The sequence below is a fragment of the Panthera onca genome, chromosome E2 (assembly GCF_046562875.1).
Source record: "Panthera onca isolate mPanOnc1 chromosome E2, mPanOnc1 haplotype 2, whole genome shotgun sequence".
Lineage (NCBI taxonomy): Eukaryota > Metazoa > Chordata > Mammalia > Carnivora > Felidae > Panthera > Panthera onca.
Window position 1 is genome coordinate 44,123,041 of NC_138353.1, and position 15,940 is coordinate 44,138,980.

A 15,940-nucleotide genomic window follows, 5' to 3' on the forward strand; every position below is an offset into this window, starting at 1 on the left:
TAACCTCAGATGCATAATAGAATCAATCACCTAAGGAATTAAAAAAAAAAAAAAATTCAAGCCTGGGGCTCACCCCCAGTGATTCTTACTAAATTAATTGATCTGGGATAGGGTCCAGGCATTAGTGTTTTTTAAAAAGCCCCAAGGTTTTAAAAGTCTAACGTGCAACGGCCAGATGCCAGAACCAATGCATTAGCTTACCTTGTGCAAGAGTGTGTGTGTGTGTGTGTGTGTGTGTGTGTGTGTGTGTGTTGGGGGCAGGGGGTGTCCTAGCCAAAAAAAGAAAAAAGAAAATCTGGTAGTTGGGCATACTTTGTGGGGTTGGGGGAGGTCCTTCCCCATGAAGGAGTGGATGAGATCTGCCTCCACCATTGGCTCTTCTCTAATTGCTTTTACGGAGGATCCGGCTTTGGACCTCCTCTGTAACAGTGACTAATGATGTCTTTCATCAAGAAAGGGGACATAAAGCAGAAATGCCAGCACATTTAAAAACTGTTGTGGATGTTATTGTAACAAGAGCCAAATGAATTTGGAACAAGGTTACCTTAAGCAATCTGTTTCCCTCCTGCTGATACAGCGGCTGGGACTGTAGACTGGGATAGTGTTCTACTAAAGTCCAGAAAGTGGGTGTGTGCTTGTGTAATGAGCATGTATGCATGTGTCCACTTTTAGTACAGTGAGTGAGGTGCGCACGTGGGTATGGGCACACGCGCGGGTACTTGCATGAGGGGCTCTTTACCACGCCCAGAGAACCTGTCCCTGGGGCTTCCTCCAGCCTCAGTGCCGTGCTGTTGACATCATTCTTGGACACCCTTTTTTTTTCAGGAAAAGCATCCTTTCAGGGTATGCCTAGAGCCCATATTCATGTGCACCCTCTTCCCTTACCCGGGATCACTAGGATCCTGGATGAGGGGGTGAGTGGGGGCTGGCATCAGCTGGGGTGTACCAAGCAAACCATGTATGCTGGCTCAGGACTATGTTGCCAGGAAGAAGTCTTTTTATAATTCACTCAAAGGTGCTGGATGCACACTGCCTCCTTCCCTGCTAAATTCTCTCAAAGGATCGGTGGGAAGGATTTAAATAAAGCAAGTTACTGAAGTTTTGACTACCACTAATTCTATCTATATCCTCGCCTTCCCAACTTTACTGCCTTTTTTTTTTTTTAAAGAAGTAATACCTACACCCAGTGTGGGGCTGGAACTCACAACCCCAAGATCAAGAGCCAGATGTTCTACTGACTGAGCCAGCCAGGTGCCCCTTGACTGCTTTCTTTGTAGACTGAGGTTCCTAAACCCTTTACACCTGAACTTGTGTGTGATATAGACTATATCCCACCCTGCCCCAGCTTAGAAGGAAATTTTACAAATTCAAGACTCATATCATTTTAAATACATTTTTATTGCAAAATTATTATAGTTATTAATAGAAAATTTGGCAACCACAGAGAAAAAAGTGAAGGGAAAAAAATCTATTGTTCCACTACCCAGACAAACCTGATCTTGATATTTGGGTGAACTTCTCTCTTGCCTTTTACTTTATAGGATTTAAAAGAAAGCAACAAAGTGAACATAATCATGTATACATGACAATTTTGTATCTTGCCTTTTTTTACTTAACATTGCATCAGAAACATTTTTGCATCTTCCTCATCTTCATGAACATAGTTTTTAGTAGCTGTACCATATCCCAACATGAAGGAGATTATGGTTGAAAATCACCTTCTGGATTTTTTTTTTTCTGCATTTGCCTAGGAGAGGGAGAGAAAGGAAAAATGGCCGGGAAGAGCTCTTTCTGTTCAGGATTCCAAGAAAAGCATCTCCAGGTCTGGTCTGATATTCCGTTATCGGTCTGGTATGCCCTCCTAATCCTGACCTTCAAGCCAGCATAAAAGAACCTGGCCCCTCGGTAGGGGCTAATGGCTCTGCCGCCAGCAGAGCAGAGGCCCCTTAATTTGAAATGAAAATGATTCTTCCATCCAAGGAGAGAGAGAGAGAGAGAGAGAGAGAGAGAGAGAGAGAGAGAGAGAGAGGCAGACTGGAGTTAAACTCTTACCACTGCAACTGCAGGACAGAAAAGTCCTTACACCTGCTTCTTCAAACATAGCACCTAGAAATGGTACTGATTACAGAGTACTTGTCAGTAGGAGGGGAAAGTCATGAAAGGGTAACTTTGTTTGGTAGTAGCTGCCTCGCTGTAGTCAAGGCACACACTTTCCACTTTGAATTATGTATTAACCTGGTGTTGCAGATTAAGCTGCCTCGAAGAGGAAGCCCTATTTAGTCAGCTGGGGGACATAACCTGCTATTCTTTGGAGGCCAGTTTAAATTCACCTTCATTAGCTTCAGGAGGTTTTGATTCTGTTCGGCCCAGGGGAGCCGATGGGAGGCAGCCTGGAGGGACGGCTTGGCTGCCATTCCCCATTCTGCTTTGCTTCGCTGGAAGCTGCGGGCTGCATGCCATCGAGGGGCACTGAAGCGTGAGGTCCGAGGGTGAGGGGGGCGGCTGTGGAGCCCGAATGCCCCTCCGCCCCTCCGCCTTGTCACTCACTAGGAGACCAGCAGAGCAGAGCTGTGCAGCACCTGGTTCCTGGCAGGGCTGGCCTGCAGCTTCAAGCACCAGCGATGACAAGGGAGATTGAACGGCAGACTCCTACTGGTGCAAGGTGTCTGAGCATTTCACAAGTTTGGATTTGAAAACTGGTGGAAAGATGAAATCTTTTTTTGTGGAACTGTCAGCTTCAGTGACCTGAAGCCCTCCAAAGCTTTGAGAATGGCCCTCTCAACCCTGCAAACGATAGGAATCTCTTTCTCTTGATGATTGCTCCACTTCTCCTGCCACTTGTGCCCAAGACAGTGACACTGCCTGCCCTTAGCGGTGCTTCCTGATGGCGGCACCAACTGTTCCCACTGCATGCAGCCCCCTTGCTCTGGTTCATGGGCTTGCTAACATGCCTCCTCCACCCATTCCCGCTCCCTACCTCCAAACCACAGTTCAGTCGTCCCCAGACAATACTGGTAACCTATTCCTACCTTGCTCGGACTTCTTCAATAGTTCTCCATTACTACCAAATAAAGCCCAAAGTCCTTATTCAGTCATTCAAGGCTTCCAGAATCTGCCCTTAGCATCCTCCTCCTCAGCAGCTAGAATTTGCCTGGCACGTCTTAGAGCAGGTACTGTTGCAAGTTCTTCAGTGCAAATTTCTTTTTTTTAAAGATATTGTAAAAATTCTTTAAATGCTTATTTATATATTTTTGAGAGAGAGAGGGAGAACACAAGCGGTGGCGGGGAGCGGGGGGGGGGGGGGGACGGGCAGGGAGAGGGAGAGGGAGACACAGAATCCGAAGCAGGCTCTAGGCCCCGAACTGTCAGCACATAGCCCGACGTGGGGCTTGAACCCACGAACTGCAAGATCATGACATGAGCCGAAGTTGGACGCTTAACCGACTGAGCCACCCAGGCGCCCCGAGATTTTATTTTTTTTAAATAATCTCTACACCCAATGTGGGGCTCGAACTCACAACACAAGATCAAGAGTTGCACACTCCACTGACTGAGCCAAACCAGGTGCCCTTTCAGTGTAAATGGCTTGTTTCATCCAGGCCTTTCTTCACTGCCCTTCAAACATGCCTCATCCATTCTTCTACCTGCTCTGTTCTTAAGCTACTCTTCCCATCTAGAATGTTCCTGACTTTCTGCACAGTCATCTCAAGTTCTCCATGAAACTCTGCTCAGCCTATTCCAGCTCCCTGAGATCTCTTTCCTGAAATCCTCAAACTCTTCTAGTTGGATTCTCTTATCAACATCTAATTATATAAACTGTCTTGTATGATGACCATTTTTGAAGTGTATTTGTCTTCAAAATGGATAACTGTCTAGATGGCAGGGACCAGCCTGAGATTTTCTGGTGTCAAAGCATCGTTCTCTTCTCAGAGCTGGTCTTCAGTGTTTGTTAAGTGAATGTTGAAATACAGCACACATCTTCTACTACTGAGCCGAATGAAGAGGCTTATCCTTTGGAACCCGTGTAAAAGCCATTTCAACAACATCTGAATTCACGCGTTTAAATGATTAGGTGTGGAATTAGTCCTATTCCTAAATCCCCAGTGGTAAGCAGAGATAAACTTGAGCTTTATTGTATCAGCCCCTTAAAGATCCCCCCTCTTGCCCTTGATGAGCTGAATGCAAATAGGGCACCACAAACTGGATCTTAATTACAGTCAAATCCTCTCTGGCATAGGCTGGCGACAAAGGTAGAGACCCTACTTGCTGCCTGGTGACACAGGGTCGCTGGCCCTGCAGATTAGAAAAAGAGAATTTGCTTCTTATGGGAAGCCATTCAGGGGGCCAAGCCAACTGGTATGGGCAGAATGTTTACTGTTCTCATGATGTTGCATCTGGACCTGCTGTTCATTTAGGAGTTTTTAATGGACTAGCCCACCAACTATAAAACTCCCTGGAGCCAACTGAGTGAGATAGGCAATAAGCCTGTGGGGCAAATTTGAAGCCTTAGAAATTAACTAGGCATGAGACCATCCTGGAACATCCCCAGGAAACTTGATCCCAGAGAAGTCATGCTGCTGTTGCGTTGAGGGCAGACAGATCTTTCCAAACTGGCTGTTCCATTCCTTCAGCTTCTAAACAGGTCACTTACAAGCAGCCAGTTGGCTGTATATGACTCACAGACACATTTTGCCTGGCCTGTGGAGTGTTTTCTTCTTTTTTTTTTCTTTCAACATTTGAATTAGTTGCTAACACTTAAAAATTAGGAGATTTCCCATAAAAATCTGGATTTCAGATTTCTCTTGAAAACAGAGCACCTGCGCCCTTCTCCTTACTGGGGTATCTTTAAACGGGATATTCACTCCCCCCAGGCAGATACACTCATTTTGTCCCCACCCAGCCCGTTTGTATTCCCTGATCTAAAATGTTGCAGGTTGCAAATTGGGGTGGGAGGTAGGATCAGATAGCTCTTTCAGTCTCTGGCAACTCCAGGCTCTGTGATGATGCCCCTGAAGGTGGAGGAGATGGCCTGGGGCTCTGGGAGTCCATAACGCATTTGAGACAAGGCATTTTTTCATTAACACTGGTCTCTGAATTTCCGGTCACAAGTATCACATCCTGGAGCAATGAGCCTGTAGAATCCACGGCATTTGCAAACAGATGCTGGTCTCTGGTGGAGGATAACTGGAGTTAACTTTCACTGAGCCTCTGCTTTCACCCCATTCTTCAATTTTGTAACAACCCTGTTAAGTAGATACTCAATCCCATTTCTGGGAGGCAGACCCTGAGGCTAGGGCCTTGCAGCTAGTGTCAGGACGGACTCCAAAGCCTTCCTCTTAACCAGAGGCTTCTCTATCAACCTGCATATTATTAGCTCTTCTTAGGTCCTGTCTCAAGTTTCAAAACACATTCCCATTGTGGATTCAATACTAGTTGTTTTTTTTTTTTTTTTAATGTTTATATTTGGGGGGCCCGGGCAGAGAGAAAGAGAGGGAGAGAGACAATCTGAAGCAGGCTCCGTGCTGTCAGCACAGAGCCCACTGCAGGGCTCAATCTAACGGATCATGAGATCAGGATCTGAGCTGGAATCCAGTCCGGCCGTTACTCGACTGAGCTACCCAGGCGCCCCTTAATACTAGTTTTTAAAACACACAAAAAAGAATATTTAAACCATATAGCATATTTGTGATGATTTTCTCAAGCCAAAGTGTGAAATGATCTGATTTCTGTAATGCACGATGGGAGTGGGTGGAGTAGGTGTCTTTGCCAGGGGTCTTTGTTTGCTTGTGGGACCCAGCAATGAGTTCTGTGGCCTAGAGCCTAGGGTGGGCAGGAGCAGCTTGTAGACTGCAACTCAGGTTCCTATAAATGTGTTGCAGGTTGGGAAGAAGCGATGGAAATTATCTCGGGTGTGTTTGGAGGACACGTAAATTCATTTTTTACTAGTCTTTAATTATAATTTCTCTTCAAGTTTTTCCGAGATTTGGAAATAGGGTTCTAATTTAGCTGGTTCTAAACTTCCTCTCCTAACAATTCCTCACCTCTCCCTGACCCCACTCCATCTCATCCAAGTCTAGCACCAGCTTTTAAGGAACCTGAAAAACACTGGCTATAAGGTCATCTGGGAATTTTAGGAGGTTATGGATGTCGGAAATAAAAGTGTAAAAAAAAGGGGGAGGAGGAATTGGTTTTGGCTTTAAGACACCGGAACTTCCAAGGTTCCTGCAAAACCATTTGGAGGTTTTGCAAACCCTTAAAGTCATCAGCGCCCCACTGCGGAATTCAAAGCTAAGCTTGTCACAATTGTTAACACCTTCTTTGAACAGTCTTTTTATATTTGACAATTATTCTCTTCTGCGCCTCTGCCTCTTTTTTTTTTTTTTTTTTTTTTTTTTTTTTTTTTGCGGGCAGGAAGGTTCTACTGTCTTGGTTTTAGGGAGTACCCTATACAACGAACAACCTCTCCGCGTGCCGCAACCGCAGGAAGATTTCCATCGCCTCCGCGGGCTTGCAGAGTGAGTAGATTTTGAGGCTTAGCGGGGCGCGGGGGATGGGGGACGGAGAGTTAACAGTTTTGGAAGTCGCTAGGGGTTATATTGAAAGTTAACGCTTCAGGTTCTAGGTTGAGCACAATGACCGCCTCCTCCTGGGCAGCTGGTCCGGAGGCGAGCGCGGAGGAGCTCCGCCTCTGGCTGCCTTGGGGGAACCCACCTTACCAGGGCGCAGAGACCGAATCTGGAGCCGCGTGCACGGGGGACCCCGCGTCCCGCCGAGCACCGGCCGCGTGTAGCCCTCTCCGACTGAGCTAAGAAGGGGGTGCTCCTCGCGGCCCTCTGGGGGAGCCCTCCCACTCTTTCCAACTTTCCCGGCCCTGGGGCCGGAGGAGGGCGCCTCTCCCGGCGGGTGCGCGCTCGGTACTTAAAGGCGGCTCCGTGGGGCCGGCACTCGTCAGTCGGAGCGCGCAGCGGCGGCGGTGCACCGGGGAGCGAGGCGCGGCGGCGGCGAGGAGCAGGAGGAGGGGCATGGAGCCGCCGCGGGCCTGCTGAGTACCGGAGCGCGGGCAGCCGGCGGCACGGTGAGCGCGGGCCCGGCCAGCCGGCCACACCGGAGGGGCGGGCCGCGCCGCGCCGCGCGGGGGCTGCGCCGGGCTCCAGGGGTGCCGCTTGCCGAGCACGGCGGACCCCCACCGGCGACCCCCACCGGCTTCCCCCGCCGTGCGGGCGCCGCGTCCGGCGCCGGCAGGCCGGCTGAGGGCTGCAGTATCTCCAGGCTCCCGGGCGGTGGTTCCTGCAGCCCCCTCCCCACTGACCCCTCCTCCCATTCTTCCTCCATCCTCTCTTCCTCCAGCCTCTCCTCCCTTCCTCCCTTGCGGCTCCTGTTTTGTGAATGGATTAGGGGGCGGACGACGGTGCGGGGCACGAGGCTGGTTGGAGTCTCTCCCTCCCCCACTCCACCCTGGGGGTTCGCACCTGTCCGGCACCGAAATGCCCAGCGCCTTGGTCCCTGCGGGTCAGCCGGGCCACGGCCGCGTGTATCCTTGGGCCCAGCCTCCCTTTTCCTAGCAGGCTCGGAGGGGCGGGGGGTGGGGGGGTGGACGGCCGGCCAGGCGCAAGGGAAAGAGCCCCAGCCCCGCGCACAAGTTTCCATCCCGCCGAGTGTGGGCCTCGTAGCAGGGCACACCTGTCAGCTGGAGAGGCTGCACACTGGCAGCCCCGCAAAGTTTCGGGTGTAGATTGGCGGCGTGCGTCCTTGGCTGAGGATTTTCTCCTTCCGTCATCTGGGTGTGTGGGGGGGAGAAGTGTTCTAGGGAGCTCCCCCCAACCTCGTGTCCTTGAAGCCGGGTGCGCATTATACTAGGGGGACCGAGCTCTAGCGGATCCCTTCTGAGCGAAATGGGGGTGGATGAGAGGCGATCTAGGCTACCCTTCGCCCGCTTGGGTTGGCACGGCCCCCTGTCTGGGCAGGGGCGCCCCTTCCAGAGACCGCACCAGCACCTGATTGCTCGTGGGGTCTTTGGCTGTGGAACCTTATTGGCCCTCGGTGGGGTAGGGGTGCCAGGGTAGTGCCTCCAATTCGTGTGCGGGGTTGGGGGTCCTGCCCGGGAAAGGAAGGGGCCGGCGACATCGGAGATGCTGCCTTTGTCTGCAGGCACACTTTGCCAAGGTAACTGGGGCCCAGAGGAGATGAGCGGGGCCTGGTCCGACTGATTTCTTGGGTTTTCCGTTCCTTCCCCGCTGAGTCGTGGGAAACCGGCACGTGGGTGTGGCCGGCGCCGCCTGTGCCAGAAGGCGAGGCTCAGGCGGGGGTGAGAAGCCTGGCGAGTGCCTTCCCGGCTGCATTAACCTGGTGGGCACCGCCTCCGGCATTGCACCGAGGCGGGGCGCCAGCACCCGGCAGGTTGCTGGGCTGGCCTCGGCGCCCCCTGCCCTTTCCTGCGGCGCAGGTGGGCGGCGGTGCCCAGAGGCGCCCCTTTGGCATGTAAAGTCTAGAGGGCGACGGGGACCCTTCTGGAGTAGGTGCAGCCCCGGGGTTCCCCTGGGCAGCAGGCGCATGGCGGCGGGGTGGGGGTGGGGGGCACGGAAGACTGGGAGTCCTGCAGAGGAAGCAGGCTCCCAGGGATGGCGGGGCAGAGCGCCTGGAGCCCGCGCTTCCCGAGGAGGCGAGGCTGCCAACAGCACTTTCCGGACCGCAGCTGCTGGAATGCTGTTGGTGCCTGAATCTCAGACTGATTTAGGCAGTGACTGCGTGCTTCTGACCCGTCCTATGTGGCAGGTGGTAAGGGAACAGACACTGTTCCCCTGGCAAGAAGGTGCATTTGTGTTGGGAGTGGGGCTCAGGGGAGTTGTGCTCAGGTGCATTTGTGTTGGGAGTGGGGCTCAGATCCAGAGTTGGAGAAGGTTGGAAGTGAGACCCCGTTGCCTGTGGCGGGTGGGTGGTGTTGGAAATGGGATCCTCCAGATGAGGCTGGTGGCAAAGAGTAGATGGGGAGGAGGCCTGGGTATGAATGGAGTGGGGGAGCTGTCCTCATCAGACCCTCCCCACCTCCCCAGCCTCCCCACTTGGATAGTCCATCAGGGCTGGAAGTGCTTCCAATTTCAGGCAAATTGTTTACCTGAGACCTACGGAGCCAGAAATCATTAGAACCCCTTCTTAGGCGGGGGACACCACGTCTCAGACAACTTGGGCAAGGTCAGGCAGCCAGGAGGCGGTTGAGCTGTGTCTCAAGCACAAGTCTTCCGGTGCTGAGTCCTAGGCTCTTTTCATTAAAACACAGCTGTTCCCAACAGGGCGCTACTGGGAGCCCTGACTTAGTGCAGACCAAACCCGGCAGCATCTCCAGGAGTGGCAGGGCCTGTGGCTGAGCACAGAGATTCCGTGCGGGCACTAGGACCGAGTGGATGGGGCTTCCCAGGCCGCCCCCCCTCCCCTCCCAGGCTGCTGCAGTGGTGGCTGCAGTTCCCTCCGACGCCCTGACTGCTGGGCTTCCAGGAGAGCTGTCCACACCCCAACTCTCATTTCCTTTTCGTCCTTGTCTGCTTTTCCCTGGTTGCTTTCCCTTTCTTTCCTGCCTCTCAAGTAAATGAGAAAAAGGTGAGAAAGCAGAGAACACAGGGGGAACTTTGTCTGATTTTGCTGTTTGAAGAAAGGGAAGCTGCCTCCTCCACCTCTTTATGTTTCCTGCTCTTTCTCCTCTTTGCCTCTCCTACTTTTTCATGGGCCTCATTGGTGCTTGTGCTTTGCTTCCCCTCCCACTGTGCAGCTCCCTAGTGGGTACAGGGCAGGTAGAAGCTCTTGGCCACTGGCTACCTCCCTGGCCATCCTCCTCTTTGCTCTCCCTGGGCCTCTCATGTGCTCAGAGCTGCCTCTGGCCTCAGGTTCCCCCCAACTGAAGCTTGCCTAGGAGAGCTTTGGGTCATGCACACCCCAGGACCGCCATCCACCATGTGGGGATCACCTAGCTCTTTCTGGCTTTGGTTTGTCTAACAAAAAATGCTACTCTAAATGCTTTACATATGTAATCCATTTAACCCTTAAAGATGCTACAAGGTACAGCTGTAGTCCACACTTTACAGATGAGTTAACTAAGGGGCAGAACACAGTCACCCAGACAGTGAGAGAGCTGGGATTTGAACCCCAGTAGTTTGACTACCGAGTTGTACAAACAGTCTTAGTCATGCGCAGTCAGCGGCAGTGGTTTTTATTAGTGGATCATTTCCCCTCTTCTGGGCCAGGCCCAGAGAAAACACCCCCACTCCCATGGACTAGAAACGCTGCCTTCTGCCTGACTCCACACCTCCCTCCTCCCACCAGATGCCGGTGCAGCTGACGACAGCCCTGCGTGTGGTGGGCACCAGCCTGTTTGCCCTGGCGGTGCTGGGTGGCATCCTGGCGGCTTACGTGACAGGCTACCAGTTCATTCACACAGAGAAGCACTACCTGTCCTTCGGCCTGTACGGTGCCATCCTGGGCCTGCACCTGCTCATCCAGAGCCTGTTTGCCTTCCTGGAGCACCGGCGCATGCGGCGGGCGGGCCGGCCGCTGAAACTCGCCTCCCCATCGCGCCGCTCGGTGGCACTGTGCATCGCGGCATACCAGGAGGACCCCGACTACTTGCGCAAGTGCCTGCGCTCCGCCCAGCGCATCGCCTTCCCTGACCTCAAGGTGGTCATGGTGGTGGATGGCAATCGCCAGGAGGACGCCTACATGCTGGACATCTTCCACGAGGTGCTAGGCGGCACTGAGCAAGCTGGCTTCTTTGTGTGGCGCAGCAACTTCCATGAGGCAGGTGAAGGGGAGACCGAGGCCAGCCTGCAGGAGGGCATGGACCGTGTGCGGGATGTGGTGAGAACCAGCACCTTCTCCTGCATCATGCAGAAGTGGGGAGGCAAGCGAGAGGTCATGTACACGGCTTTCAAGGCTCTTGGTGATTCAGTGGACTACATCCAGGTAAGCGTGCCTTCCCAGAAGCATGCAGACATGGGGGTGTGTCCGGCCAGCTGGGCCTATACTGTCCAGGGAGGTTAGGTCCAGTTTAGGTCTCTTGTGTTGAGCACACCCCTCCTCTGCGCTTCAGAAGGGCAACAAGACAGCTGCTGCTCGGAACAGCAGTCCTGGGGTCAGAAAGACCTGGGATGGGATCCTGGTTCTTCTGTTACTTAGCTCTGTGACTTTGGGTGGGTCTCTGGACTGGTATCCCACTACTAAGAAGAGCAGATCGGCGTGCGGCATTTACTGCATACCACACACCGTTGCAGGAGCTTCAGAGACCATTCTTTTAATCCTCCTAGGATTCCTAGAGGATAAGTACTACTATTATTTTCACTCATAGAAGGTGAACCTGAAGCACAGAGAGGGTAAGTAATTTGCCTAATCTCACACAGCACTAAGGTGCAAAGATAGGATTTGAACCTAGGCAGTCCGTCTCATGTCTGCCCTTACCTGTTGTGCTATACTGCCTCGCCACTGGTAACATGGAGATGAGTCTCTCCATAAGAAGGTGTGGTGAAGAGTAAAATAAATCATGCTCCAAAGCACTCAAGTATTGTTTTAGTTATGGGCCAAAGGGTCCTTCTCTACCCCGTGTCAGATTTGCATTTGTGAGATGGAGAGACACGGCAGTGAGTCACCCCCCAGCTTAGTCCTTCAGCAGTCTCGGCAGGTCGGGATCCTGAACAGATTCAGTCTAGCTTCTGGTCCAAACTGTCATTGACATTAGCCTGAAAATTTTATTAGGCTGATTACATAGCTCCGATTCTCAAGTAACAAAATGTAGAAAGAACTGACTGAAACCACACACATGTCGGTACCAAGTAGAAACTGCACCCAGAACCCCAGATTTTTGGTCCAGCATCCACACCGTCCGTTTCTCTGTTGCATTCCTTCTCTGCACATGCCAGAATAAATAGCGCCTGTCGTGGTAGCCCACCTATGTACCAACCCAGTCTTGGTGACAGCACGTTGAGGACCCTGATATTGAAATGTTCTGTACCGTACCCACCTAAAACTAGCTTGCCACAGACATTTTGGCTTTGGCTTTTTTTGAAACTTGCATCCTCAAATGAGTTGGTACCTTGACTTCTTTCTGTCTTCCTAGGCCCAAGGACCTCCACGGCCTTGTAGGGAGGGCTGTTGAGGCATTTGATTCTCTAGTTCATCTAGAGTCAAGGGGCCTCTAAAGCTTTCCTAGAGACTCAGAGGACACAGGAAAAGCCCTTGAGACTTGGCACATGCTCAAACCACAGGGACATTGTCATCTGCTCTCTTGAAGCACAGAATTTCCCGACCTGCCACACATCTTCCTTTACTGACCATTACTTGTGTGTTCTGGTGGATCAGCGAATAGGCTCACACACCTGAGCCAGCCTTTGCCTTTATGGCTCTGGACTCACTGCCTGGGGCAGCTTGGGCTTCAGTCACGTTTGGTGGATTCCAGCCTGTCTTCCAACAGCCCTGCTACTGGTGGGTCTTTCCCCGAGGGAGACGGCCCTGCCTCAGCCAGGGGGAAACCCAGGCAGGCAGGAGCTCTAACTACTCTAACCCTGCTCTGCTCGAAAGACCTCCCTGGAGTGAGGGAAGCTGAGCAGCATGAAGAATGGGTTAGGGTCAGGGGAGGAAGTGGTCTTGAGACGGGCAGTCCTGGAAAACTTGGCCTGTAAAGTTCAGGAAGTGCTGGGAGTCCAGCACGAGGTTGGTGAGGAGGTAGGAGGGAGCAGGTGTGATGGCTCTGCCTGGATCCCCCTCCACCTTTAGCTGCTGGTCTGTAGCCAGCACGTCTTCCAGCAGGGTCGGGGCATGGGGTGGGAGGGCAGCCCCCTTCCCGCAGGATTAGCAACTTCAGTAAAAGGATTTTAGGCTTTTGGAAAGCCGAGTGTAGGCTCATCTGTGGGTATTGCTCTTTGCTCTGTTGTTCTTCCAGTGGTTATCTGGGCTCTGTGTAATTTTCTAGAAAATAGACAAGGAGTCAGCCACCTGGGTGAGAGTTCATAGCTCAGATTCAACTACTAATGGAGCCACCTGTTAGAATCAGACCATGAGTTCTCCCCGGGGAATGTGGACAAGTGGGCAGGATTTGTTCTAGGCCCTAGTTGGAGGCAGCAGCTGCCAGCCTCCACACTCATCCAGAGTATATAAAGTCCAGGTGTCGTGTCAGGATGGCCAAATGGTGTCAGGCGCCAGACTCCAGCTCCTGTTTCCCAGAGAATGCAGGTGAGGGCAGCCCTTGAACATACCGCGCCCTGACCTCAGAGACTTGGCCAAAGGAGCACAGAAGGCCTCGCAGCCCTATTAGTGGGGGGCCTATGACTGGGTAGATGCATCCTGCTCTTGGGCTGTAGGTTGTCCAAAACTGGTACCAGAGGCTGAAACTGGGAAGAGACCTCGTTAAGAATCCTAGGAGAGCGCTTCGGGCAGTAGCCTCTGGCAAGAGCCATTTCTTGGCCTAATGTGGAGGGTCTGCCTGCCCTGGCCTAGCTACTGTACTGTCATCTGATTTCAATGATGTGTTCCTTTTTTCCCAGGGACTCCAGGGAAATGTCTGGCGGCCATTTTTGTGGAGCCTGTCTCCGTAGAAGCTAAAAACTTGCCCAGTGCTAAGCCCTTCTCCCTTTCCAGGCCTGGCACCAAGTCTCCCGGGTTTGTCTCTCAGCCCAGTGGCTGTCAAACCTGGTATCTAAAGTCTCCTTTTCCTTCTTTTTGTTATTTGCCGCACCTCTTGCATTTAGTATAGATCTCTTTGCTGGTAGCTGGAAGTGAATCCTAGGAGAGGCGGCTATGTCCCTGCAGCAGTGAGCAGCATGTGGTGTGCATAGGCCTCAGGTCAAAATGGGCTGATAATGCACTCCTCCCTCTACAGGTGTGCGACTCTGACACCGTGCTGGATCCAGCCTGCACCATCGAGATGCTTCGAGTCCTGGAGGAGGACCCCCAAGTAGGGGGAGTTGGAGGAGATGTACAAGTAAGAAGTAATCAGGGACTCCTGGGGGGTAGGGCCTAGACTCTTCTTCCTAATACAGTGAATATGCCTGGAAAATGAGCGTCTTGAATGTCTAGTATTTTGGAAGTGTGTGGGGGGGAGGGTTCTTCTTGGACAGTTTTCACTAGTATCAAAGAACTCACTTGCTACCCCATCCCTATCCTGCTCTTTTTCAACCTGAGGAAAAAGGAAATCACTAAAGGTATGTAGAGAGCCTATGCTGCTGGGAGGGGCTCAGTATCCTGAGGCTACTGATCACGGAGGGTGCTGCTTTTTGGGGGCACTGGTGCAGCAAGCACCTCCAAAGTTGGACCCTTCAGAAAACCCTTGTTCTTCAGGAAGTTGCCCTGAATGGTTAAGAACAGGGCAGTATGGTTAAGAATAAGGGGCCACATCTTCCTCCAGAGGGTACTGCTGGTGACACACCAAGTCTTCCTGAGAAGCTTTCCGAGTGCAGAAGGGTCAGGATAGGGGGCTGGGGTGATGAGCTGCATCTTCAAGCCCTTCTCTCTGCCACCATCCAGTTGTTTGCTGAGATGGAAGGTGGCTTTCGCTGTTAGAGCAACTTCACTGGGCCAGTCCACACCACAGTGAGAGTGACTGGGTGTGGTTGGCTCCTCCGAGCCTCAGGTTTTCTAGCTTTGGCTGGGTTAGGACTGATGGCCAGGAGTTTGAGCGATGGGATTCAGAACTCAGGGTAAGGAGGCTTCATGGTCTCTGCTGTCTATCTCCTGGGGCTCAAGTCCTCAGGTGAGGAGGCCCAGCATCTCCGGTTCCCTTGCAGATCCTCAACAAGTATGACTCGTGGATCTCCTTCCTGAGCAGTGTGCGGTACTGGATGGCCTTCAACGTGGAGCGGGCCTGCCAGTCCTACTTCGGCTGCGTGCAGTGTATTAGTGGGCCTTTGGGCATGTACCGCAACAGCCTCCTCCAGCAATTCCTGGAGGACTGGTACCATCAGAAGTTCCTGGGCAGCAAGTGCAGCTTCGGAGATGACCGCCACCTCACCAACCGAGTCCTGAGCCTCGGCTACCGGACTAAGTATACAGCACGCTCCAAGTGCCTCACAGAGACTCCCACCAAGTACCTCCGGTGGCTCAACCAGCAGACCCGCTGGAGCAAGTCTTACTTCCGAGAGTGGCTCTACAACTCTCTGTGGTTCCATAAGCACCACCTCTGGATGACCTACGAATCAGTGGTCACAGGTTTCTTCCCCTTCTTCCTCATTGCCACAGTCATACAGCTTTTCTACAGAGGCCGCATCTGGAATATTCTCCTCTTCCTGCTGACGGTGCAGCTGGTGGGCATTATCAAGGCTACCTATGCCTGCTTCCTTCGGGGCAATGCAGAAATGATCTTCATGTCCCTCTATTCCCTTCTGTATATGTCCAGCCTCCTGCCAGCCAAGATCTTTGCCATTGCTACCATCAACAAGTCTGGCTGGGGCACCTCTGGCCGAAAAACCATCGTGGTGAACTTCATTGGCCTCATCCCTGTGTCCATCTGGGTGGCAGTCCTTCTAGGGGGACTGGCCTACACGGCGTATTGCCAGGATCTGTTCAGCGAGACAGAGCTAGCCTTCCTGGTCTCTGGGGCCATCCTGTATGGCTGCTACTGGGTAGCCCTCCTCATGTTGTATCTGGCCATCATCGCCCGGCGATGTGGGAAGAAGCCAGAGCAGTACAGCCTAGCTTATGCTGAGGTGTGACACGGCCCCCAAGCAGAGTGGGAAAAGTGCAATGGGTAAGGGAGGGAAGGGGAATGGAAGAGAAAAGATGGGGTGGGAGGGAGGAGGGAGTGCTGTTTTAGTCCGTCAATGGTCCAAAGGACAAATCTGAAGTGCAAAGAATGGTGACTGTACTATGGCCTGGGGCAGTTCTGCTTAGAGGCAACACCTTTCCAGCTCAGGGGGCGACTTGTTTTCATGCCACCTGTCTGTTGGCCTCTGCGTGTGTCATGGCCTCTGGG

At 52.6% G+C, this 15,940-nt stretch overlaps 1 protein-coding gene across 2 annotated transcripts; it reads left to right on the forward strand.

The window, feature by feature from the left end:
• Positions 1–6,398: 6,398 nt before the first annotated feature.
• On the forward strand, positions 6,399–15,680 carry HAS3 (hyaluronan synthase 3). 2 transcript variants are annotated; one of them, XM_060650329.3, is made up of 4 exons: positions 6,399–6,515; positions 10,312–10,947; positions 13,853–13,954; positions 14,757–15,680. In XM_060650329.3, exons 2-4 carry the CDS (start codon positions 10,312–10,314, stop codon positions 15,678–15,680), a joined length of 1,662 nt encoding a protein of 553 aa, XP_060506312.1. In that variant the 5' UTR covers positions 6,399–6,515. The 2 variants fall into 2 exon arrangements, with proteins under 2 accessions (XP_060506312.1, XP_060506310.1); XM_060650327.3 differs by lacking the exon at positions 6,399–6,515 and adding an exon at positions 6,546–7,075.
• The last annotated feature ends 260 nt before the right edge of the window (positions 15,681–15,940 follow it).

Bases quoted from the DNA above. Each gene is read 5' to 3' on its own strand.
- HAS3 (XM_060650329.3), top strand. From the start codon at position 10,312: ATGCCGGTGCAGCTGACGACAGCCCTGCGTGTGGTGGGCACCAGCCTG. The intron at 10,948-13,852 runs GTAAGCGTGCCT...CTCCCTCTACAG, and splicing joins ATTCAGTGGACTACATCCAG to GTGTGCGACTCTGACACCGT. The intron at 13,955-14,756 runs GTAAGAAGTAAT...GTTCCCTTGCAG, and splicing joins GAGTTGGAGGAGATGTACAA to ATCCTCAACAAGTATGACTC.